The sequence below is a fragment of the Monodon monoceros genome, unplaced genomic scaffold, assembly GCF_005190385.1.
Source record: "Monodon monoceros isolate NGI ecotype Baffin Bay Population unplaced genomic scaffold, NGI_Narwhal_1 Super_Scaffold_18, whole genome shotgun sequence".
In the NCBI taxonomy this organism is placed as follows: Eukaryota; Metazoa; Chordata; class Mammalia; order Artiodactyla; family Monodontidae; genus Monodon; species Monodon monoceros.
In genome coordinates, this window is record NW_021703774.1 from 95833145 (window position 1) to 95860724 (window position 27580).

A 27580-nucleotide genomic window follows, 5' to 3' on the forward strand; every position below is an offset into this window, starting at 1 on the left:
TTGCATCAACTGAAAAATCCAATTCTGTCTCCCTCACCAATTGCTCCCATGATAACATATAGCAACATAAGTTTCCACTAGTATCAGGCCCAGGTCTATTGACTATCCAGCTCTTCTAAGGGGTTATATATTCTAAATGTCTGATTTTGTTTGCTTGCTTTAGGAGAATTCATATTTTATCCATAAACACAGCACCTAGGAACAAAAGCAAGGGAATTAGGAGCACCAATCACCAGAAGAGATTTTAGTTCAATGTTATTTATAATGGGAACTGGACATATCTCAAAGTGCAAAAATTGGGAAATAATTAAGTAAAATAGGGTATATCTATATGATGAAATATTTTATGGATATCAAAATAGTATTTTTAAAGAAGTTGAATGACATAGGAAGTGCACATGATATAATGAAAAAAATAAAGGATATACAACTGTAAAAATGGTAAGAATTAACTTGAGGAAACTGTATTCTTACTCCAAGAAAATAGAAGGAAATAAACCTTTTTAATAGTGCTGTTGTTTGGTTGTTTTATTATGAGTAATTTTAACTTTTCTTAGTCAATAATTTTTTAATTAATTTATTCAAAAAATTACTCCACAATAGTTATGAAATCATCCTTTCATAATCATGGAAAACTTTCTTAAAAATGACATTTGAAGAAAGATTTAATGCAAGCATAGTGTATAAATTATATTAAACAATTTTTATTTATTTTCTTTCAAGGTAAACAGAAATATATGATTTTAATTTGTATTAAGATGCAAAAGAGATTTGTGTGAATTTGTCTTCAAATGTGAGAAGTGGGTCTACTGTATCTCTCACTGGGGATAACTTGATAGAAAACAAAACGTAGAATGATTTAAGGATAATTAAGTTACGATGTGTGAGAGCACTTGTGAATCACTGTGTTGTATGTTTGTTATTTTTAATATTGCCTGAGAATGGTCTAAATAACCTCTTTGAGTCCTATCTAGGCCTGTGATTTCAATAAGTTATTTAATTAACAAAGCTAATTATTTAGATCTCAGACTGTCATGGATTTCACATTGTTGGAATTCAGAGATATTGTTTAAACTGTAACCGATTCCTTTAAAAATGTCATATAGTCTCCCTTACATATATGCATTGCCTCATAATATAGCAAATGATCTTCCACTGTGTCATTAGTTCTAATTGTGATAACAATAAAATGATAATTACTCAACATATTCATTGCATACACCTTTTATGTCAAGCACAGTTCTAAGCTCTGATAGTTCAGATTAAATTTATTTTTGGTTTTCTTGGGCTGCATGTATCTATAGATATAACTACTTAACCATTGTAATCTGTCTCCATCCCTATTATGTTTAGCTATATGTGCCATAAATTGCCGGTGACTTTAAGAGGTATAATCTATTGCCTACATTTCAGTCCTCGTCCTACCTGATGTCTTTGGTGTATTTTATATCAAGAACTACATCTACATATTCTTTATTGGAGTTTCCCTTCTTCCTTGGATCTTTCCTCATTGTCCTCTTCTCTCTCTGACATAGCAAGGGTTTCACAAGATTTCAACCACCAACTACATACTAACAACTCATAAATCTATGATTTAGTGATCCTGTGATCCAGATTCCTATTAACTCTCAACTGGATTCTTTCAGCTAGGTGTGTTATAGGGACCTCAAACTCAATGTATCTAAAATTCATCATTTTATTGCCAAACCTGCTTCTCTAGTATTTCCTCACTTGGTTGATGAAATTACTATTCTCCTACAATGACAAACCACAGAATTATTTTTGATTTTCATTCCCCAACTCCAATTTGTACTAATCTTGAAAGTTTTTAATATTCATCCTTAAAATGATGTTCTAGTCCACTTGAAGTTCTTGCCTGGCACTAGGCCTTTTTTCTCTTTCAGATTGGTGTCCCTGCTTGCTCTGTATCTTATCCTACTCAACCCATAGACATATATGGAATTATATTTCTAAAACGGGGATTTAACCATGTGGCTTTTCGTGTTTTCTTATTGTCTAAAGGATAAGGCACAGAATCTGTAGGAAGCTGACTCTAAACTCTAGTTGAACCATTTAGCCATATCTCCTCTCTGCTCCCTTCGTAAGCAATAGTTTGGAATTTTCTTTCTATTTCCCATCACACAGTGCATTCCCATGCTTTAGAGTCTTCCTATGCATTCCTTACCCATGTGTTTCTCCACAGGCCCTAATCCAGTTGCTGCCATTTTGTGACTCTTTCAAGACTCCAGTCCCCCCCGCCACACACACATGCACACACACACACACACACACTTTAGAAGTAAATAAAAGTAATCATTCTACTACTAACTTCCCACTTTCTTTGTACACACTTCAAGGAGAGCAAATTGCTTGGGGTTGTTTTTATGTCTTTTTCTTATACCAAAATGAAACCATTCATAAAGTCTTTGTGGTTAACTGCAGGATGATTGCAAATGTCCAGTAAGGTTTAGAGTCAATAGTTTTTGAATTCCCACAAATACCTTACTTAGCAGAGAAAGGATAAAGTAAGAAGTAACTGTGTCGCGTTTGTGATTTCAACTGTTGCATGTTAAAATCTAAGAATATTAGCAACTGGAAATGTATGAGTAAAACCTTTTTTAATGCTGGATGCTGCCTTTGCCCAATATTCTAAAAACCTAATTATATGCTGCAACATCTAGATGTTAATTACATGACCCAGTAAGGGTTACCACACTTATTATTTTTAAGTGGAAAAAAAAAAGTGCAAAGTTTTAAACTATCTAAGTTTAGCAGTTCTTTGGGTACTTTACATTTCTTGAATATTGCAAAAGTAAATAATCACCTGTTTTTAATACTAATATGATTTTGTGTATCAAGCAGTTTGAAGATTTTTTCCCCACATGCAAGCTTCCTAACTGTTTTATCAACCATGTAGGCTGCAGGCACCTTAGTAAAGTTGAGTTGGGATAAACGAAAGATCCTTGCTGAATTGGTAATCATGCAGGTATTCAGAGTGAAAGGGAGATCATATTTTAAATTAATTTCAGGGCCTCAGGATATTTTTTCTTATGGGCTATATTACCATTCTCTGCTTACATATCCATCTTTTAAGAACTCATAGCTACTCTTAATACATTTCAAATCAAGCTTTCCTGTACCTGCGTGATATGTATTACTTCTTTCTGCAAGGGTCTCTTGAATTATATGACATCTTGCTTATTATGACATATTCAAATGCTAAATGATTTATAGAAAAATAATGACGTATACTAATCCCAAAAGCCATTTATATATTCTATTGACTTTGACCAATTTTTAGTGCCCTAAGTGATCTAATTTGACTGTATTTGAGGACAAATTAATACCTTATTTTTTTGTAATTTTCACATTTCATGGGACGTTTCAGGTTAATTATTAGGAGCTAAATAAAAAGTGTTATTTATTTATTTATTTATTTATTACTATACACAATCCATGTAGCTAAGGACCTGCCACACCTAAAGCTCCTTTCTAAAGGGAAGTGACCAAAAGCAATATCTTGTGTACAAGCTGTCACAAAAGCATGTTTCCTGGATACTTTGACCACAGTTCATTGGACTAGATATTGTATCCTGAGCAAAAAGTGACCAGCTGTAGTCTAAATAAAAAGAGATCAGCAGCCTTTCAGGGAGTGTGGTGCCATAACTCAAGCAATAAGGTCACTCTATACTGGGTACTGGCTATCTGACTATCATTTAGCACTCTTAATTGCAAGCAACAGAAACTGATTTTAGCTGTCAGAAGTGAAAAGAAGATTTATTGGCAGGATACAAGATGTCTTAGTGAATCAGGGAAGGCAGGAACAACAGGCTTAGAAAATGGTCAGAAACCAAATGGATCCAGAGAATGGGTAGCAAGAATTGCCCAGATAATGCACAGCCTGTACCAGTGCTGTTATCTGCCACTACTGCCATTGTTGGATACTGTCAAGAGACTTTGCACCACACACTACCACAAAGAAACTTCAGCCACTTTTCTGATTGTGAGACTGAAATTTTGGCTGGAGCATCAGTTGGCCATGCCGAGAATCATGCAATTGTTTCTTGGTTGGCAGAGAATAGAGAGACAAAAATTTTCTTTTCAGTGGGTTCCATAGTGGTGATAGTTTCTGTGTTCCACTGATACTTCATACAGTGGGAATTTAACAAAATAAATGGGAAGGGTGTGAAATAGGAAGGACGGCCAAAAAAACAAAACAAAAAACAAACAAAAAACAAAACAAAAATACTATTCTGTTTTTATCTGAGGATCTTCTCTGTGGGTTTGGTTTTGAAATATATAGATTCTCTGGTGGACTGTAGAAAAACTGATTGGGAGAACCAAAAAGGCAATATAGAAAAAAGAGAAAGTGAGTAGAAGTAGAAATGGAAAAAGAGATACTGAAAAGTAAGAGCAGATTCATTAGTATCACAGAGTTTCTAATCCTAAAAGCAATAGACACCAACTCTTAAAGGCAAAACAAGAAAGTAAGAGCTGCTCTTTGTCACTGATTTCACTGGTGGGTCACCAGAGCTGCTGTGTGTCCTACAAGATGAATGACAGGCATCCCAGACCCCAGAGGACTGGCTCTTCCTTTGCCAAAAACATTTCACTTACCTTCTTACTTCTCCATATGTACTTGTAATAAGCCCTTGGTAATGGGGGGCGGGGGACGGGGGTAGGCTTGCCATGGTTCCTTTCCTTGACACCTGAAAGACTTTAAAATAGAGAATCCTCTTTTTACACACACATGCATATACACACACACCCACACAAACACACCTTATGATGTGTACTCTTATAAACCACATGAGTATAAATACATTGATAAAGATTAAGTTAGGTTCAGATTGCTCAAAATTTGGGGTAAAATCTAATATCCATGAATTTTCTATCACGAGTTTGTTAATATCACACTTACAAAAGGTCATGTTTAATATCTTTCCCATCCCACATTTTCACGCAAACACTTTTCAATAAAGTCACCCCACTTTTAGTTATCTCCAAATCCTTTTCAGCTCAAAGAGGGAAATCAGTCTACTGAGCTGGCAAAACAAACAAAGGCCTAGATATTTCTTTCTAGCTCTTCTAGCAGCAGAAGAAGAAATCCCTTAAGGAACTGTACCAGCTTGTTACGGATGAGCTCCCCTTAGCTGAAACCATTCATTGCCAAGGGATTGAGGTTTCCTCTGCTACGTTATTTAAAATTGCCTCAACAGTAATTCCTTCTTGCTTGGATTTCATAAAGTTCCCAGGACAGAAGCATGGCTTCCCTAGACTCTTCATCTTAAATGTATCAGCATCATGGGTGCTCCAGGGCAGAAGGCTGTTTTACACTAGTCTCCTCCCTGTGTCGGTTAATCATTCACATGAATAGGGGATTATAAAGATACTGAGGTTTTGTGCTTCTGGTTTTTTCTAACTCTAGCACTCAAAAACATAGGCTAAGTGAGTAGACCAACAGATGTATAAAATATCAATTGTTACACTGCTTACACTAATGCTTTGCATTAAGAAGACAAATGACAAGCTGCCTAAAGTCTGCAAAGAATAAAAACTCCATATTATACACTTAAATACTTACTTGCCCTTATCTAAAATGAATCCATACACAGAAGTGCAAGTAACTGCTGTCACTTCATTACCCACTGAAGCCTTTTCGGTGTGTCCTGGGCAGTGATGGAGGAGCCTGCTGAGTTTCAGTTTGGCTCAGCTGGGCCACAATTTTGAACCCCTACCGGTGGTATCAGCAAAGCATGTTCATAGCCTGTTTCTCCACGTATAAGATTTTTCAGGTTACACTGAATAACTTCATTAACAGACTATGGACAGCACTTTTTCTGCATCATGGACAATACTAACCTTTGAATTCACAAATAAATAACAACCCACATATAAGGAAAGATCAAGGTATTTTGGGGGGCTCAATGTAAAGAATGCTAAAAAGAATAAGCCATTTTCAAAAATGTTTTAATGTAGAGGATTTTGAAGTGTCTTAATTTCTGTGAACTATGGCCAATGTATGGTTCTCAAAGGGCATTTTTTGCCTATGAAGACAGACATGGAGCTTGCTTCATTCTTCATTTGGGTGGGGAGAGAGACGATAAAAGGGAAGTAGAGATGGAAATATCCAGCAGAGGTGAAGGAAAATCATTGTGAAGCAGAAAGGAATGACTGCCTGTAACTGACCAATAAGTCATGGATCAAATATGGATGCAAACAGGGCACCTGCAGGCCAGTTCAGGTAAGCGTCAGGACTCAAAGGGGTCTTATCCCGAAAGAAGTGGGCAAAGGATAAAGTCCAGAAATGCAAGAGTTCAGGCAAAGAGAATGGATATGAAAGCAAAAGCAGACTTTAGAATAGAATATTAGAGACCCAACACACCTGCCGGAAGTTGCCAGACGACCTCTTCATGATGTTTTTAAAGAGGTTGTTATTAATTTGTTTTATCAACAAGAGATATGGCACTGGGGTAGGGATTAGCATGTGCATTGATTCCCCTGGCCATACTTCCCTGATGGGTAGACCTGGCTTTTCAGACACAAAGGTATCATCTCCTTTATCTGTAGACTTCGCACAGTCATTTCCAGTGTCCCACATCACAACAGTGACTTTTCCAACAGGTTCTGAATCAAAAGATAAAGTAGGTTTCTAAACTCTCCAGTAATGACTCTGAACTGTATCTGAACAGAGGACACCCAATCATTGTCTGCTACTATGTCCCTTAACACAGTCTTTTTCACAGGAAAAATTAGTCCTGCTTCTTGATGTTGGACCCTTTCTTACCCAGAAGCATATATTGTCCGTTGTTGAGTAAACTAAGCTTGATTGTTTCCAGGACCTTCCAGGAAAGCTGGGTTTAAGAGCTTTGTTAGGATTCCATTTAGCTTTCTTGAGTTTCTCTCAGTGAGATACCCTGGGGTCATTTGGGTGAGCTTCTTTTTCTTCTTTGACTTTCTTAGAATACACCCTAACCCTATCACAAAGATAATTAAAAAAATTCAAGTAAGGAATTGAGGCCTCCAGGAATCAGACACATAGATGGAGTTAGAAGTGCAAAAGGTTTATTGGGGAGTAACACTTGTGGAAGGAATAGGGACGAATAGGGATGAAGCAGGATTGGTGAAGGGGAGCAGTCAGACCCTGAAACAGATATGAGAAGAATCTTCACCAGTCCGACAGAGAGCCCAAGGGCAAAGATGGCCTACTAGGGAAATCCTGCATTGGATAGAAATGGCTGGGCCCCTGTACCACAGTTTTGCTGTCTTGGCTGGGGCCTCCCCAAGAGGACCCCGACCTCAGCTTGAAAGCTGAAGGGGATCTGAAGTAGGGACCAGTTAGAAGTTGTCTGCTCTACCACACTGTAGCAGCTGGGCACAAGTCTTTTCCTGAAGGAGGATCTGAGTGGTGCATGTCTGGGTCTGTCATAGTTGCTTGCTTCTACGTGTACTCATTAAGAACATTCCAGATCCTAGTTAAGTCACCTTAGTGTATTTACTCATTAGTTCTGGTGAAAGGTTATACAATTCTTCAACAGTTCAAAAAGTTGACCCCTTAACTTGCAGAATCAGTTTCTATTTTTCTGTTTGGTTTTTTTTGTTATAATTTGGGGTTCCTACAATAGAGACTCAAGGTATTTGTATAATAAGACAGGAAGAGTGCTGTGAGGAAGAGCCTCCCCAAGACACTCATTGGCTAGAATAGCACATGGACCTGTGAGCAGGAGATGTTCATTGGCCTGACTACTGAACAGGTACTTCTCCCACTTTATTGCCGTGGTCAGTTGAGGCAGTGGATTTCTAGTTGGGATTAAGATAGGATCAAGACAATCTGAGGAAATCTGAATCTGCTTCCATAGGGACAAATCGTGGAGGGGAAGATTTGAAGTTTGAACCGTTTTCAGAGCTGACCTCCATCATTACCTTGCCACTTGGGAATAAAGAAGTGAGCTAGTGGACCAGAGGGGATAAAGAGGGGCTAGTCATCAGAGGGGATAAAAATAATGACTCAAAGACTACCTACTTCTTAAGAATTATCTAAATAGTTCATGGCAATTCTCATCCATTTGTGAAAGGTTTAAGCTTCTGAAACTAAGTGTGTGGGAATGAGGAACACTGACACTAGGAATATCAGAGGAATGGTACCCTAGGGAAATGCTGTCTGAATGGAAGAAACAGCGGCATTAAACCATAGTCACAGGAAATGGTATTTAAAGGAATGCAAGTTCCCTTTAACTGGCAAAACTATGGATAGACTTCCCCACCAGGCCCCAGGGACCCAGGACTGGAACTTGAGGCAAGGTTAGGAGTGCAGACTGGAAAATCTTCAATATCCTAAAGATTTAGACAGAAAGGGCCGTGGGCAGTCGGGACCTCAGGGAGTTTTTAATGGATTGCCAGGCCACAGGAGGGCACAGCTGTCTTCCAGGCAGTCCAGCTAGCTGGTAGAGAACAGCAAGACTGTTTCCAAATTCCACTGGCTTATGGAGCAAGAACTACTAATATCTCCAGCTTATTTTGGCTCCATTGAAGGGAAGGGACAGTTGTTTTCTTGCTGACTGTGGAAATCTGATCCACATTTAGGAATTCTTCGTTCTTTTGTTCAACACAGTATTTATCATCTTTAGTGTCTTAGACTCTACATAAGAGGATCAAGATAAAACAGTAGGATATATCCCCTAAAAGACTAATAGTCTGGTAGAGATGGGGGAAAAAAAAAAAACATGATTGTAAAACACTGTGATAAATGAAGTAATAAAGAAACATTATGAGAGTATTTAAAAGGGAGTCATTATTTATTAACCCATCCTGTGTTGAGGTAGGATGGAAGTGATGTTATCCAAGGGACAAGAGATGAAGGACATTCTGGGCAGGGAGAGAGAAAGAAAAGCCTGAAGCAAGAATCAGAATGGAGAAGGCTACGGGTGCCTGGGGAGGAGAGAACACACAAGCAGTTAGTTCTGTGTCATCTTCAGCTTAAGGCACAAGGGAAGTGGAGGAAAAAAAAAAAATATATATATATATATATAATATTTTATATGCATATACAGATACATTGCTATAGACTTATAGCATTTTATATTCATATTATATGTTTGTTATATGCATTTCCCCCCTGGATTATGAAGTGTTTTATTTTGTTTTGTTTTTTAAGAATAGAGATAGTGTATTATATATTTTTAACACCATTGTCTAACATAATGCATAGTGCCTGAAACAGTTGTCTATTAGGTTATCTTGGAACCAGTAATTTTATACTCGCAGTTTTCTTCTGAGTAAATAGAAATAAGAAAGTCAATGTTAATTTATGCAATGTGAGCTCTATCAAGTCGACAGTATTTGTTGAGTGCCTACTATGTGCTGAACTCTGTGCTACATGCTCTCAAATACTCTGAAATAAGAGCGCATATCAGGATCTCCTTTTTTATACTTAACATCCAACATACATGTTATTTATGTGCCTGGGTTGTACTTCCTAGTAGACTCTGCCTTCCTTGTCTCACTCATCTTTGTCTCCAGCATAGGCTAGTTGCAGTGCCTTGTCGTCAGTAAATAAATTTGTTAAAAGGATAGAACCCACATTGCCTAGAATGCCACTGGCTTTAATTTTTCTATTTATATTTGAACACCCTTGGAATTATTTTAAAATTTTAAATGAAATTTGTGGTGGTATAATTTACTTATAACAGAAAAAAATACATTTAAGTATAGAATTTGATATGTGTTGACAAATGTCTACTCTCATGTAAATACCATCACAATCAAGATACAGAACATTTCCATTACCCTAAAAAATTTCCTTATGTCCTTTCCCACTTAGTCTCTTTCCCATCCCCAAACCTCAGTGACAGCAACCAATGCTCTGCTTTCTGTCAGCGTAGCTTTCCCTTTGTGGAATTTCGTATAAATGTAATCATGCAGCATGTACCATTTTGTGGACTTCTTTAACTGAGAATAATGTTTCCTTGATAAAGTCCAAGTTGTTGCATGATTCAGTAGTTTAGTTTTTTTTAATTGATGAATAGTATTCCGTTGTGTAGACATGCCACTTCATTCACATACTAATGGATATTTGAGTTGTTTCCAATTTGGAGCTATTTTGAAAAAGTTGCTATGAACTTTTGTGTGCAAGTCTTTGTGTGGATATATATTTTCATGTCTCTTGAATATATTACTCAGAGTAGAATTGCTGCATGGATTAGTAAGTGCACATTTACCTTTAGAGGAAACCGCCAAACGGTGTTCCAAGGTGATTATGCCATCGTTAGAATTCTTAAATCAGGAAACCTGGTGCAAGAAGGACACATGCTAAAATATAAGTTAATTTAAAACATCCCCATTCCGATGCCTAGTCTTTGCATTTACTAATAGTTCTACCTGGAGTAGTTAACTCTTTCTGTCTTACTTTACTGACATAGAAGGATAAATATATCACTTTTGCCTATTACTCTGAAGCTACAGCTAGTCTTACAGGTATAAATGAAGTAGAAGCCTTTTATAGTTCTAGTTTACAATTGATGGCTGCATTTTACTTTAAGGAACAATTTTGCTAAAGAAGATGATGGTTTAGGACAGGATAATGGGAAAGAAAATTAAGAAGGAGCAATAGGTACTCAGATTGATCTTCTAGACCCTAGTTCTGTCTATCAGAAAAGTGGACATAAAAATGCTAGCTACTTCCTAGCATGCCATGTGAATTAAGATTTAAGAGTTCCTTAGTAGAAAACATTTCATAACTGGTAAAGTTTTTCAGTGGGTTCATTGAAATGCCACCTTCTAAGAAAACCATTTTGAAAAGAATTGTGCAGAGTGGAAATTACCAGGGAAATTGGAGAAAATGTTTCTTAAAGTCAAAGATTTCACTAGTAATTTAACTTATCAAGAAATTCTCACAATCTCATTCTCTAGTGCTTATTCCTGTGTACAGGGCATGAAATCAGTGAGATTTGATGCCCTAGGTAATTGGTGAAAATACCTGTCCTACAATGGAGAGGTCATCTAAGGGTCCTCAAAAGCAGCAGGGTGCATCATATATAGAACACCCTTAATGTGTAACTAGAGACATGCTAGTTACTAGAATTAAAAATTATTATCTTGTGGCCCAGATAGAACATTAAGCTTTTAAAAGCAGCCAGTTTTGGACAATGGAAATTTCTGCAACAAACAGTCTGCTCAGAACTACATTTTCTGCTTTTTGCTGTTGTCACTGTTGTTTGGTTTTCATAGGAATCTATTCCAGAGTGTATTAATTGCAGACAGACACAGGGTTGGTCCTCATTAAAATTGTCACAGGCCACATTTATCTCTAGTTTGCTTTTATCCTCTTCTTAGCACCTCACAAGCTTGATCTGTTACCTTCACGTCATGTAGTACCCCCAAGACCACCACGTGTTCCCCAGACCTGTCACTCATTCCTTTAAGGGCTTCACTGCTTTCTTGCTAGTAATATCACACACCTCCATCACAGGAAAACCCATTCTGCTCCCTCACAGCTTTCTTTGGCGATCATATAAATTAACAAAAGAGCTAACAGGTATTAAAGTAGTACACACACACACACACACACACACACACACACGCAGTTGCTATGGGAGGGATTACAAATCATGATCAGGAATGCGCATTATGAATATCTGCAGTAAGAGCCAGTAAAAAATTGGTGATACAGGTGGGCTTTTTGTGGACTAGACACTTTAAAAGACTTGTTAGGCTGTTCTTTTTTCCATGATTATCTACCATTTTTCTTCAGAACTTTTCCTGCTTTGTAAAGAAGTCTTAGTGAATTTCATCCTTTTAGACAGTATCTATCATAACATATATTTGTGTTTTTCTTAAACCCAAACAATCTATAAATTGATGGATACATAAAGAAATAAATTGAAAATCTGCCAAGTTTTCATTTAGTCTTCTTTCATTGACACAACAAATTTTTTTGAGTGCCTACAATGTTATATGCCTAGAAGTAGAAAAGCAATCCAGAATTGTCTTCTTTTATTTAATTTTTGTTGGTGTGGATAATGTTAAAGTCTCAGTCTGTCTGAGAGGTTGTAGTAACTTTGTGTATTTCCTATCCTGAAGACGTTTTGTAGGGGAGAATTAGAAATTGTCTAAAATTTATTCATTTCAATAAGATTCTAAAAATTGGCTTGTTAGGAAGGGTCATGCCACCTGATGCTATCACTAGCAAATGAGAAGGTCAGGATGCAGAAGCACTATTAATTTTTTTAGATCTCGATCATTCATATCAAAAATGTGAGGAAATAGGAATGTGTGAATAGTTTCTGCAAAGTATACAGATTAATTTTTTCATGTTATTAGCCTCACCACATTTCTAGTTGTATTAGAATATTCCCTATTATGCCTGTCAAACAAAACTTTGCAATTTATGGAACAGTCAATAATTTTTACAATAATGTTGGCTATAAGTTGTCTTTAAAATTCTCAGGTAATCAAATTGTGTTTCAGCTGGGTATGAAGATTAGTAAACAGCTGGCTTAACTGAGTATGAAGACAGGTAAAATATATCTGAACACCATAAACCTTACTCATAGAACTATCGGAGGATTAAACTATGGTATCTCAAAATAGCAGCAGGTGATTCAAGTAAATAAAGGTAACCAATGGACCATATTTTTTTACAAAAACTGAAAAACTCTGAACAAATCTCAAATTGTTAAACAATGTACGAGGCATCCATTTAAAGTATTCAGCTAGTGAGAATCAACAGAAAAAAGTGTGACAGATGTTCAAAGTAAATATAAAGACACGGTGGTCAATAGTATTGAAAGCCACTTAGAAACCTATATCAGATTATTAGTCTTTACTCTATTGGAACCAGATAATATTTTAAATTTGTTATACTAATTTTTATCAGGCTACCTTCCATGTATTATGCAATTCAAGTGATCTTTAAATTATTGGCAAATTCTACCTTAAAGAAAGCTTTCACAAAGGACATGCAATTGATGTCATCTAGAGTTACTGTCATTTCTAGGCTAAGTCCCATGGAAATTCATAACTTAAAAATGAAAGTCACAAAGATGCAACTGTCTTCATAATGCCAATGCAGTGGTTATAAATATTTCATGAACATTGCATGGGCAGGGGCAGATCTCCATTTTCATGAGTTAGAATTTGTACAGCTAAGTCTCCAGATTTTACTATTCATAATACACAATATGCCCTGTAGAGCATTCCATATAGTGCATTTTTAATATTTATGTTTAATGAAGAAATTACTGTTCTGAAAAGAGAACAAGCCAAGTCAAAGATTTCTTGTTGAAATTATTAGTTTTGCTGAATAGCAACAATAACAATCAACAGAAATTACTTCATCACAGTGTCTTAGCATACAAACACATAACTTGTAGAGTAATACAAGATGACTGATCAAGATACATTAAACCTAAGTGAAAAGGTTCTTTCTAAAGGTTATAACATTAGAAATCTCATCTTAAAAGCATTCGAAAGGTTAAAATGCAAAGAGCAACTTTCTTACATATAAAAATATTAATTACAAATGAAATACTTGCCTACTGTTTCATAGTTTAAATATATGTCTGCATTTTTCTGGGTGGATCTTTTATTTTTTAAAAAAAGCATTTTAACTTCCTAAGATAATATTACCAAGTTCAATAATGAATTGCTATTGCATATTTTAATGTAATTTATCAAAGCACATTATCAGTACCTGTCAGAATAAATTTTGCACTAAAAGTAATGAAAAAAAAGGACTATTGTATGTGTTGAAATCAAAGAACATTACTACTGCTAAGTTATTTTCAATAGGAAGGATAGGTTATTGCCCTCTAAATGATACTTGTCCCATGAGAAAATAGAAGCCTGAAAAATCACAAGAAACAGGCAGAGGAAAACATCTATTCCTTGCTTTTAAAAATGAGCATTTGATATTTTGTTTCATTCTTGTCATTTTAATCAATTCTTTCAAGTTGACCAATGTTGAAAAGTGCTACACAGCTCTTGGCAGCATTTGCAAAAGTAAGCTAAAGTTACTGATCAGCTCGTGTGTAACCTAAGGCTGAATTACCCCATATTAGCATATACTATATACCGTAATTAGATTGATTAGGAAGTCACATGTTTTCTTTTGAATACAATTCAACAAGGCTAAGTCTTCTAATAATGAAAACAATAGGCTGCAGATTTCATACCATTCACCTGGGAGTCAGCTATTCAAATATTTTTATTAGGCTTAAACCAATGAGGTCATTAGAAATTCTGTAATGGTTCCCGAACTTATCACCAGAAGTTTATGTTTTATTTCTGACATTATTTAACTGGAAGTGGGAAACACTTTCTTCCATTTGCTTCTTTGTAATTTTATTTTCCAAAGGCTCCCTTGAGGAATTTAACCTTTATGTGATGAATTTGCAGTTCACTTGAAGTGTGTTAACCTTAGTTCCCTAATGAGTCTAGATGTAATACTGAGGAGGAATTTGAGAAATATATCATGTTGCTCATTGTCAAGTTGGATTTGTCTTGCACATCTCCAGCTTTGCTGTTGTTCCAGCACACATTTTGATCACAATTCTTTAATTATGTTCTATATTTGACTGACCTATTTGAACAGGATCCAGAGCTGGTGCGAAACATCTGTCGCTGGGTTAGGCAAGCTGTTCAGATTCCTTTTTTTGCCAAGTTGACCCCAAATGTCACTGATATCGTAAGCATCGCCAGAGCTGCAAAGGAAGGTAAGAACCTGACTTACATCAATTGCCTCGTTATGTAAGTATGGGCCTAAATTTCATAGCCATATTAAAGTATATCTTTATCCACAAATATATGTGCATATCTCTCTTTAAACTTTAAAAAAAGTATTATGAGCGCTTGACTTCACAAATGTAACAGATCCATACCTATACTCAAGCTAGTAAGTGGCCCGGGAATACAAGAATATCTATCATTTTTCCTAGTGAACACCTGGTTTACACACAAACAATTGTGAAACGAAGCCACAGTCACAACAAACCACTCCAAAATGAATGACTTCACAATATAACAGTCCAGCAACAGCACCTGAACCTTTAATGAAACTTTTTAAAAAGATAGCTGCTTCCACAGGTGAAATTTCTTATGAGTTCCCTTTATATTTGGTGGGATCTAGTACTCTGCCTTAAACACATGCTCAATAAATATCTTGAATACATAAATCATACAGTCAATGCATGATTTTACAAATCATATATGCTTGTGTGCTATCCAGTGGAAATTGCATCCTGATTTGTAAAGATATTGTAAATTAGCTGGAAAATAAGACTGAATACAAAACATTTGGCATCCACAAATCTGTATAATAATTGGAAAAATAAAGTGGTGCTAATTAAAAATTTTTATGTCTAGCATTTTAAGTATAATTATAGGAATGAAATTAGTGAATATATTTGAGGGGAGGAAATGTTCTCAAGAGAAAGTAGATTGTGCATTTTTCTGGGTTGTGTGGGTTTGAATGGGCTTTAGCAATCGTCCCTTTAAGAACTGCAGAAAAATGTTGTGTTTTTCATAGGTGGCGCAGACGGTGTTACAGCCACCAACACCGTCTCAGGTCTCATGGGATTAAAAGCCGATGGCACACCCTGGCCGGCAGTGGGCACTGGGAAACGGACTACGTACGGAGGCGTGTCCGGTAGGTGTTACCCGCTCCTTGCATTTTTGCTTCCTTGAAGGTTGGTGAAAAATCAAGAGATCATGTTACAAGCAAGAATACTGTGCCTTTTATGATCCCAAATTCTTATAACTCACTGCTGGTCAAAACTCCTAATAGTTATGACAGATGGGACAGATTGATCGAGTGACTGATAGCACAAGAAGAGAGTATACCAAGATAGGGTTTCATACAAATTCTATTCTCTTGCAGTCTGTGCATTACTCAGAATTTCTCATTGTCACAATTGTCTCATCATTAATTAGTAAAGGCTAATAACAAGGCCTTCTAAAAGAAGAATATAAGCACCCTGATTTTCCTATCTTTTTTCATAGTCTGAGTTAGTTTCCAGTCTTCCTAGAAGTTTGAAATCTACCTTCTTCAAAAATCTTACCTTCACAACTGTGAAATAAATCATTAAAACATTACGTGTATAGCTTCAGCTGACAAGATATTTTCAGACCTCATACCTTTGCACACTTTCTCTCATCAAAGAACACTTGCATTTGAAACAGAAAGAGAAGTTTTAATCCCAAAGTCCTGTTCAGTATCTTTTGCCCTGTGCACTCTGTTGCTGTGACAGCATGAACTTGGTCTTGCAAAGACAATGCTGTGAGGTTCTTGACTGTACTGGTATGGGGATTAGTCTCCTTGGTGACAGAGACAGTGGTAAATATACATAACATAGCAGTGTCCCACTGTTCAAGAAAAGCATTGCTGAATCAGACAAAAACGTGCTTTTGGAAGAGGCTGCATAGACACAAATAAAGCTCTTTCCATGCTGAGGTATTATGTTTTGAGAGCGTGAAGTGTGCCTATAAGCCATGATTTAAAATTTAAAAAAAAAAAAAGTATATTCTGCTTTTAATTGAATGCCATTCCCACAATGTCAGAAAGAGGAAGGCTGTAGAGGAGCACCTGCTCAGGGTCCAGACAGAACTCCCTTTTATCAGGCACTATCAAACAGTGCCTTAAATATTATTGTAATGCAGAATAACATGGAGCAAGTTAGCATGTGTCTCAGAAAGAGAGTCGAGAGATTCCAGAGTTGGGCTGTAACGTGCACTATGTTTTCTGTCAGCCCATTTCAATTTTTCCAGCCTGCCATGTTGACAGCAAGAGAATAAAGGAGGTCACAGAGGGTGCTGAACATTAAAAATTAATAAAAGAACTATTGCAGTAGTATTTTATATAAGTAACACCATTCGCGTTTTCTCATTTAAGCTGCAGTTTCTGAATATTCTCCCATACTATAACTCAGTCTAATAAACTGATGGAATTACAGCATTAGAAAAAGTCTTTTGTGTTGCAGTCTTTTAAGCATACACACACTGGAAATTATAGCAGTATCTGCAAACAAGTTTAGCTGTACCTCAGGGCCCGTTAACATTTCCATAAAACTCTATTTCTAAGATTTATAAATTCATCTATAAATATTCACTTGGGTTATAAACTCAACCAAGCCTGGGTAGAACTTTCATTTTAAACAACAAAATGTCCTTAACATTTTTAAGGGTTTGTACCTCATTTCTGATAGGTTCTATAATAAGTCCCTTCACATTATAAACAATTTGTTTTGAAAATAGACTCTCTCCATATTGACAAAATTAATAGTTTTTTTCCTTTTAAGCAATGTTTGCTTTAATTTAAAGGTAATATAATCTGAAAAGCAGTTTAAACAAGCAATGATAATATATTTCAGGGTAGAAGTAAGTTCTATAACAAAGTACCTTCAGAATGAGTTATAGCAAAACCTAGCCTAACAAAATGTGTTAAATAATAATGGCTTCAAATTTTAGGAGTGATGAAAATATCAAAATGGCTAAATACCATTCCTAGTTTTATGAATTATGCTGCTTCAATATAGAAAACTACACAAAATATGCCAGGTATTTTTACAAAATTTAAAAAAAATTCCCACAGCACAGTGCTAATACTTACCCAAGTGTTCTCTCAGAACACTGGAATATCTACTTTTGGAAGAGCTGCTTGAATCATAGATTTTTTTTTTTTAAGTGAAAGCTACAAAGAGTTCAGTTTTGGATAGCCACCTGAAATGCAGTACGTACTTTTCATTACCAGGGAAGGCTATTTTTCTCTTTCAAAACTTTCTAGCTCTCTATCAGTCTTTTTTTTTTTTTTTCTCAGAATAAGATCACTGCTATTTGAAATGAATATTTTGTTTTGTTTCAATGGGGAAATGGTGAGGAACTAGAGTAGAGCACATGCTATTGAACAATGGTCACATTTCAGTAATGTCCTTCTTTTAAAACATATTAGCTAGTAAGGTGCAGTGACTAGCTTCAAAAACAGAACCTCAGCTAAGGAATGTCAGTTTAATTATTTCAAATATGATCAGTCTGGATTCTAGAGTATTCTAAAGCAATGTTTTTCAAACTTTGGTTCCCAACTCATGAGTGTACTATGGAATCAAGCTTAATGAACTCTGAACAATTTTTTTTTTTTAATGAACAGAAAAAACTATCAGAATGCTTTGCACACAGTTGGGATAAACACTGGTCAAACGTCTTTTTTTAGTTATACATGTAATGCACACATATGTGTATTTCTGTACTAGGTCATGATGTAAAATGAATTTTTTATTGTGGTTAACTTCAAAAATGTCAGAAAGCTGCTGATTTAGAGGGAGGTCTCTTTGTTAAATAAAAGATGTCATTATGCCTGTAGAAGTCATTAAGTGAGGTAACTTCTACTAGTTGAAGTTTAAAATTTATATCAAGAGGGAGAGTTAGGACTTCATTCCAAGGTCTCATCCTCAGCTTTGTTATTTTAGAAACTGCATTTTCCAACTCATCTGTAGGTTATTGGAGTGGGGAAGATGGTCAAACACAGGAATCAAATTCATAGTAAAATGACTTATAAACCTAAATTTTAATTGTAGGAGAAATACCTGGCAAGATTTGAGATAACAGTAGGAGTCTATTAAAGGTGATTTCATAGTGAGAACAGTATCAAAAGAAAGCTTGTTCTGTATTCATAAGGAATATTTTCATGAAACTAGGATGACTAATTAAGCTCTCCACCATACAAGTACTTCTGTCTAAATCATTGCCTCTAAAGAATCAATATTCTCTACCTTTCTACGGACAGTAGAAACATAATACTGTAAGTTGTTACCACGTAACTTTCTTTTTTTCTAGAATCCATGCAGAACACTTTTTAACACCAAACAGCAATTAGTTCATGTATCACTACAGAGTTGAATAAATTATTGTTGTTTTTTTTTTGAGGGGGAGGGGAGAAAATTCCTTGGCTTTATTTATTTGGTTAGAAGGAACACTAATCTCATCAGGAACGTTATATATAAACTCCGTCCTCAAGTGAATTACTCATTATTTTACCTAGTTTCAGTTTGGTTATTTTTTTTTTCTTGATTTAGTTTCAAATTTTTACCCTTTTCTTGACCTTGTCCCCAAATAATAATGGTATCTTAAGCTTGCCCCTAACTCAGTGATTACTATCACCTGTATAAATGGTGTTATCCAGCTGAGGTGGAACATTTTCACATGAAGTCCTCCCTGTAGATAAGATTCTTTTAGAGATGGTTAAAAATGAGTCCTGCATGGCATAACTAAAGATATGTCTTTCTTGCAACTGACTTCACAAGGATAACTTTTATTCATTTATAGCTGCATTGGGAGAAATAGTAATCAAGCAATGGGGTAAACTCATTTGAAGGAGTTTTTGTTATTGTTCCTTATTGTGTTTTAAAAGGTTCTTTTTATTAATGGGGGATGGGCATATTCCTTAGGTTTGTTGTTATTCCGTTGTCCCGCACATATTTCGTTTGTTTTACATGAAAACACATTCACACACACCCACATATAGGGAAAAGTTCTGAAATTTCTCTGCAGAAGGCACTTTGAGATGATGATAGATACTTCAGGCTCAGTATAATTTACTTTCTACAAGGTTGAAAAATTAACTCATTTTAAATTATTTTATTTGCTAAATTTGTTTTATTTTATCAAAAAAGGGAAATTCTTGTCCTCAATTTCAAATTTTAGATGTTTGAAATTATTGATTCTGTATCAACTTAGTTAAAACAGTAGAACACCATTATTATTCACTACTAATACTTATGAACTTTATACTGATTTCTGAATAATTCATCAAAGACGGCCTTCAAGATTTGATCTCTGTTTCAGGAACCCATATTTTACTAATCACGTGAAGGATATTACAGAGGTTAAGAAATGATGGTGTATTTCTCAACAAATGATAATGGTATACTCCATAAATGTTCTTACATTCTACAAATAAATGATATATGATTTGATATCTAGCTATGTGGGCTATTGGACAGTGCATACTAACTGAGCTCTTATAGTTACAAGCCTAAAGGTGTTTTCTTTGTAAAATCAACATGGGAATTACCAATAAAAGAAGGTGCAAGTTAGAAATTTGCTAGTAATTTGTAACTCTGTGACAATGTAGGGCTAGAAATGAGTACAAAGTGTATAGTTCAGAAAATTTGAGGGAATCGATGTATCAATAATGTATCAATAGTAGCTTAAAAAAGAATCTTAAGCATTGTCTCCACACTGCGTATTTTATGTTTGTCTTTAAAATAGTTACTCAAGAGTTGCCGGGACTTAGCAGCATGCACTCAGCTACTGGGCACTACATAAACGCAAATCCAATGTAACCCACTCTAAGCATAAACTTAAACTTATTTTGTTGTATTTATTAGTGACTATTGTGTAAAATAAAGAAGATGACAAAACATACACTAGATTGGAAACTCAGAAGTTTCAGTTACGTTTTGTTTTGAATAACTATTTTCACACATGCAAGCAACTGAAAATTTTAGTAAGATTGCTTGAAGTTCTTATACGTTACAATTATATCATAAAATGCAGTACTGATATTTTTTATAGGAAGTAGTTTTTAATGGGCTGGATTTTTTTATGTGTCAATCACATGATTACTGATGCATATAATCCTTTCAGAAAAACACACCTACTATCCGTCATAAAATTTCAGCTATCTATTGTAACCATCTCTATCAATAAGAGCTTAGATTTTAATACTGACATATCTAAAGTAACCTGATAAAGATAATATTTAAATGAATAAAAAAGCAGTAATAAATCATGCCAAAAAGAATAATTAAAAGGAGAGCCTTCCATTTTATACTCACTTATCTATTTTCTTTTTTTATATGTACCAACATAATGGAAAAAATTCTAGTCTATTATTCACATATGTAAAAACATTCTTAGACTATCACAAGTTTAACTGATCAAATTCTTAAAGAACTTGTTATATAAATATATGTACTATATTTGCAGAAGAGTCAAAAGTAGGCATATCAAATAAAGATGTTAAATTACAATTTTCATTATAAATTATCAGTTTAGTTGAGAGAAGCTCACCATTAGGACTATTCTCATTTAAATCATGCTTATTTGAATATATTCACGTACAGATTGACAAAGAATCCCCTTTTGCATTATATTGCTTTTCCCGAAGCCTGAGTTTCTCACTGTTTGGCCGTCGTTGGTCTATGCAGGAGATCAGAGTCCTAATAATAGATTTTTGACAGTGAGCTCGCCTGCTACCTGCCCTACACAAATCCTCACTGTTCATGTTTGCTTCACGGCAACAAAGCAGACAGAAGGAAAATGCCAAGTGCTGAGTTTGAGGTACAGCCTTGCCTTGGCTTGACATTTCAGCAGAATAGCAGTTTATGAGATGCATAATTTTTTATCTGGGACTCAGCTGCCATATTCATAGACGCTTACAGCTCATCGACAGACTGGAGCAAGGGCAAAGGTTTAAAGCATAGATCAAGGTCTATATTCTTTCCTTAGGTATTTTAAAATAACTGCAGATAAATGATAAAATCGAATAATGTTTTAAGAGCCAAACAATTCTTGGGTATCTGGATAGTATACATGTTTTCTTTTTTCAAAATTAGGAAAATAAATTAATGTCTGTTACCAGCTCCTAAGAAAATATTTGATAGACTTTGTAAACTAAAGGACACCAACAAGCATATTAAGAAAACTTACCTTTGCAGCAGTGGTAATGAATTATTAAATTTCTTTCTTGTGTGTGTGTGTGTGTGTGTGTGTGTGTGTGTGTGTGTGTGTTTTCGTAAAGAATGATTTCAAGCTTGAAATTAATCAAAAATGTTCTATTATGAAAGTAAAACTAGAGAGTATTTTGTCACTGTTTGAGCTTGAATTTAAATATTCACAGATTCATGCATATCTACTGTACTAAAAATCAGTGTAGGTACATGTCAGTGACTGTTTAATTTAGAGCTACACATCTCTGTAAGCTTCAGAAACAGTTCACCATGTCACAATCCCATACAGAACAATGGTACAGTACATTGGATTAATTAAAGAAACCTTGCAGAGAACTGAGTTCTCAGTATGTCAAGATTTCAGTTTTATGTTAAATATTTTCTAAAGGCCAGACCCTTAAATCTCAGGGGCTGTACCAAGCAGTGAGCTGTGAATTTAACCATAGGCTAACTGCTAATGATAAGGAAAAGAGTCCTAGTTGAGGCAGCTGTTATAGTCATTGGATTAGGCTATCAATCACTCGGCTCCCTAAGGAAAAGGAGAAGACCAAACAGTGAAAAGGGAAATTAGGAAAGGAGGGCATGATTAGAATGAGATTCTTCACCATCTTTATCCATTCATTGGCTTAAATCAGTAAACGTTGGTCCAAACTCTCCAGCAAACTCTGACTATAAAGCTAACACATTTATTCCTAACATCTAGAGAACTATCAAAATGTCATTGGTTCTCAGTAAAGATCTTGAAACCCTCTAGAAGCAAATGCCTGATCACATAATAGAAAATAGATTAACCCTTAATTGTTGGACTTAAGATTTGTATATATGATTCCTTTATGTATCAGGATTCATGTATGTTGATAAAGGAAATATTTCTATTTAACTTCTAAACTGTAGCCAGTTTTTACTTATGGAAGTTCTGCTGGTGAGGTGAGACTCCAGGAGATCAGTGGTTCTCAAACTTTAATGTGTACCAGTACGTGGAGGACTTATTAGAATACAGATTGCTGGAGTCTTCCTCTTGAATTTCTGATACATAAGTATGGGAGGGCCTGAAAATATGCATTGAACAGTAGATGAAGTACAGTTAGTGTCAGTGAGCATTTTGGTTTGAATAACTTACTTCTCAAATAACTTAAAAGGCTTTAAGCCAAGGTAAAATTAGAGAAGCATGGTATTCTATAAATAAATGCAGAATCTCTGCCCACAGTTAAGTATCTGCAACAAATTGTAGTTAATAAGGTCAGAATTAATTCCTAGAAAAAGTATAGAACACAATATTTGATGTTTCAGAATAGAAAGAATATGTCACCCCATTCCAGATTAAATGTTGATTGCAAACCATTGTTTATGCAAAGAGAATCCATTCTGAGTGCCACTAAAGACGATTTATGGATATTAGTAATCCTTTGAAGGTATCAGAGGTAGACAAGGGTAAAATTAAGCTCACGACTGTGAAATATTATGTTTTCCTTTTTGACTTTGTGCAGATACTAACATACTGAATAATAACAGTTTTCTCCCAGGACAAGCACTTAAATATCAATGAACCTAAGTTACTTTCTCAGACTCTTAAAATATAGAAGACAACGGTATTGGTAGCCTTCTGTTCTCTCTTCACTTACTTCTTTCCTGTCATCCCCATACAGTGGTATCCTTTTAGCAGTAAAAGGAAGGAGATAACCAATGTTGCAGAGATAAGCTATTTCAGTGTACAGTATCCCTGCTGTTTGCACGATTACACTATGCACTGAGAGTCTTCCAAAGTCGTGTTTATAGCCTGTTTGCCATAATGCTCATCAATCATGGAAGCTGCCTACAGCCTTCTTGGATGGAGGAGTGTCCTGGTGTGCCGCCCAGACAATTTTGTATCCTGTGAATACCTGATAAGTTCCAAGAGGTCCTTAAGTGTAGAGCATGGTAAACCTTTGAGAGACCCATGCAGTATCTGATGCATTAAAGGTACAGACTGCCAAGATGATACAGGAGTGATGGTACAGGAAGAGTTAGGATTGGAATAGAGGAGCCAGAGGAATCTGGTCAGGCCAGTTTAACCTCTTTGCTATGCTTTTGCAAAAAGTCCAGCACTTTGATTCAGTTTGGTGCAGAAAGTATACTAAGGATTCTATACATATTATGTCTGTGGTCTTCAAATTTTTATGCTCACAAATACCCCACATTTAAAAAATTATATACCATGTACCCTTCACTCATTTTAGGTTGACCTTTACAAATTTTGGCTATAAGTTTACTTGATAGCAAAAGACAGAATTTCCCAAGTTCTGCAAATATTCATTCTTAAAATGAAATTGCTACATCATTCTTGTAAATAAACCTAATAGAATCCAAAGAGCAGTGACTTTATACTCATCATCTTATTTTAAAATACATAAACAAGCTCTAAATAATAGTTGAAAGTTTTACATAGATTTTTTTTCCCTTGAACTAATATTTTTAATTGAACTTCTCACCAGATTTTATTCTGTTTTATTCTGTTTTCATATTTTTTAAGCTTGAACTTCTTTTATAAGCCGCTCTATGGAATTTGTCTTTAACAAAATATATGTTTATAACTAGACATTTATATTTTTTAAATTTCTGGGTTAAGACTTTAAATGATAAATGTTTTTTCTTTCGTATTGTTAGACTTTAAAATTTATACTTTATCATAATAATATAAATGTATTATGAGTTTTGATTATTTTTCAACATGAAATTAATTTTATTGGAAATGCATTTCTTAATGAGAAAAATATGGCTTTTAAAAAAAAATCTGATCATGTATCCATTGATGCATGTTATTCCTAAAAATGCCCAGGTTCAGCATCATTCTATCCTGCTTTTATTTGTAGATGTGAACATTGAAAGTCCTTGTTCATCTAAATAATTTTAATTTTAGAGTGGAAAGAGTTTTATAATATCATAGTCATTTTACTCAAATCTTTGGACATCTTTCATGTTATAAGCTAAACATTACTTATTGATCTTAACCAAAAATACTTAAACAATTTGATGAGTTTCTCTTTCAGTTTTTCTGAAGCAATAACTTAGAAGTCATCTGACTTGCAAAAATAGTTTTTACTCAATCATGGACCAACGCCAATATTTTGAATTATCATTCCATTTTGTACCCTAGAATCTTTATACCACAGGGCAATATACCATTGCAGTATTTGAGATCACTGAGAAATATGCTTTTTTTCTAAGGTGGAAAGGAACGTTGAGACATGGGAGTTGGGAACAGAAGAGCCAGCATGATCTCTTGACTGTACTGTTTCTCAGGCAATATAACTTAAGAAATAATACATATGGAAATATGGGATCTAGAAAGTGATTTCCTTAAAATCAATTTACCCATGGGGTACATACTGCCATATGAAGTACATCACTGAGTATACATACTTTTAGGACAAGAGTGCTAGCTTATTTCATCTAATCTTCGCACAAATTTATGACAACAAAACAGTACCTTGGTTTTATTACTTTTTATGTAAACTCGACTATGTCTCTTAAAGTAGCACCAGCAATTCTGAGAAAATTTCCTTGCATGGGTTAATAGATTTCAGTATATAAGTTAACATGTGCTAATGGTGGTATTTGAACATTTATGCTGCTAGTCACTTGTGTTACTAGCAAAATTGATCAGCCTTTCTGCACTCCTCAGCCCTGGCAATTCAAAAAATGAGTAATAGCTGTGTGGAATATCCAGACCTTTTTAATAATATGATCTTTGTGTGCCCAGCACTGTATTGAACACTCTAAGTGCATTCTTATTTAAATAACCCTATGAGGTGGACATTACTGGGCCCATTTTACAGACTTAAAGACTCAAACTCCAGATGGAGTTGAGCCATCTGGAGTTGAGCCAGGACATGTCATAGTTTGGATTCAAGCTAAGATCTGTCTCCAAAGATGAACAGCTAGGCATTTTTATCAATGTCTTCATCCAAAATCTGCCACAATAAGTCTAAATAGTATAACTATGGTATACTTATTAAATTCTAATAGGCTACAGATGTCACTTAGTAATCTAAAATTTATTCTACGATTTGACAGTCTGTGAACATTGTCAAAATCATGTCCCTTATTATCTGTATCACTTTATCTCCAAATGGGAAAATTGAGTCAAATAGATGAATTAGGGGAAAATTCTTGAACTTATTCCAAAGAAAAACAACAACAACAAAAAAAGACAGGAAGCATTCAGGCATTTTTCTTAAAATGTAAGCATGCAGCATTCAATTGAAATGAAACTGACATCAATATAGCCATAAATAACCTTATTTGTTACTGGCTTAGATAAACTGTGTGAGGGCTTGGTCCAACTGTGATACTGAGAACAAAGTTTGGGGTCCTTCTTAATTCCTTCTTTGTAATCTTCAGTCAGTTACAAATGACCATGTATTTCTGCAACTGTCTCACCTTCTTTTTGGACAGATCCATCTTTTTCCCCAGGAACAGTATTGTCTCCTTTAAAATTTCAACTGAGCTTGCAAAAAGCACTATTAAATAATTCAGAGATGTTAGTTGTTCATTAAGTGGGGAGAGCGAAAAGGACATTTTGAAAGTAGTGAGGTGGGGAAGATATTGGGCCATAAAACCTATGCTAAGCCCTTTCTGAAAGGTAAAAAGTAAACTACACTATTTCTCACTCTCTCTGGTTTAAAACAAAAGAAGATAAAATATAATTAAAATAATAAGAAGGTGAAACCCTCTTAGCATACATTGGGTATCATATGGTATGAGAAATTTTAATCAGTGTGAATTAATTTGAAAAAAAGTATATAGACGTAGTCAAGAGTCCAAGGAATATTTCTTGGACATCTTTGTTCATTTAGCACATCTGTTTAATGATTGACCTATTTAGATTATAAGCTTCTTAAAAGCAGGAACCATTGCTGTTTCTTCGTTATCTCCACCAAAATGTAGGAAAGTTAGAGGCACATTTTAGACCTGCAACAAACACCTTTTGATTCTTAATTTTCAGCTGTGTACAATTCAGAAGGTTTTGGAGATCAGACTGTCTCTTAATCTCTGCCATCCACCTTGACTTGCTGGTGAGCTTTTTGTAACTGAGTAAGAAATTCTAAGAAGAAATTATAAGAAATTCTATAAGAACTTTTCATGTGTGATGTCATTTAATCATTATAACCTGGTCAGGTGGTCTCAGTTAGTGACCTGTTTTACTGAAAAAGAAACTGAGGCACAGAAAGGCCAAGTAAATTCTGTAATGTCACACAGCTGATATCTATGTATATTGGGATTCATGCTGTCTGGCTCTTGATATTATGAATTTAACCACTATGTTATAGCAACTTTCCTACCCCAGCTCATTCTGTATTAATTTACTCTATTATGCTTTTGTAATGTTCTTAATATATTATATGATGAAAATACACAGAGACCCACTTTTGTATTTCTTTAACAACAACAAAAAATTAGACTGAAAATAATCTATAAATATGCCACTAAGATTAATTACTGTTTAAAAAATATCACAGTAATGACAGGTCACAATTATACTGTAAGTGGCCTAGTAAACCTCTCAGTATTCCTGTTAACCTCTGTGCTTCATGCATTTCTCATATTAATATACTGAGAAATAACACAAAGAAACATATGTACTTTTCAAGGCAGATGCCAAAGGTTTAATGGATCAAATTATTTCTGTGCTGGATTTTTATTCACTAGCTCCAAACATTTGGTCTTTTACTTTAGCCCAATGTTAAAATGGAATTATAAATTTATGTCTGAAATAGTGTAAAATAAAACATAATAGAAAAGAATTGGGCTAACAGTAATAGTTTGAGTAGCGGAAATATCTTCTTGCCTTGGTCCTTCTAGCTCCCTAAATCCTTGTTTTA

General features: G+C 35.0%; 1 protein-coding gene across 2 annotated transcripts in view; it reads left to right on the forward strand.

Moving 5' to 3' along the window:
- The window catches only part of DPYD (dihydropyrimidine dehydrogenase), an 820498-nt gene that overhangs the window by 586534 nt on the left and 206384 nt on the right, over positions 1–27580 (forward strand). For both annotated transcript variants that reach the window (XM_029227639.1, XM_029227640.1), the window contains exons 17-18: positions 14591–14711; positions 15524–15643. In XM_029227639.1, coding sequence (XP_029083472.1) covers positions 14591–14711; positions 15524–15643 — 241 coding nt within the window. The remainder of the gene's footprint in view (positions 1–14590; positions 14712–15523; positions 15644–27580) is intronic.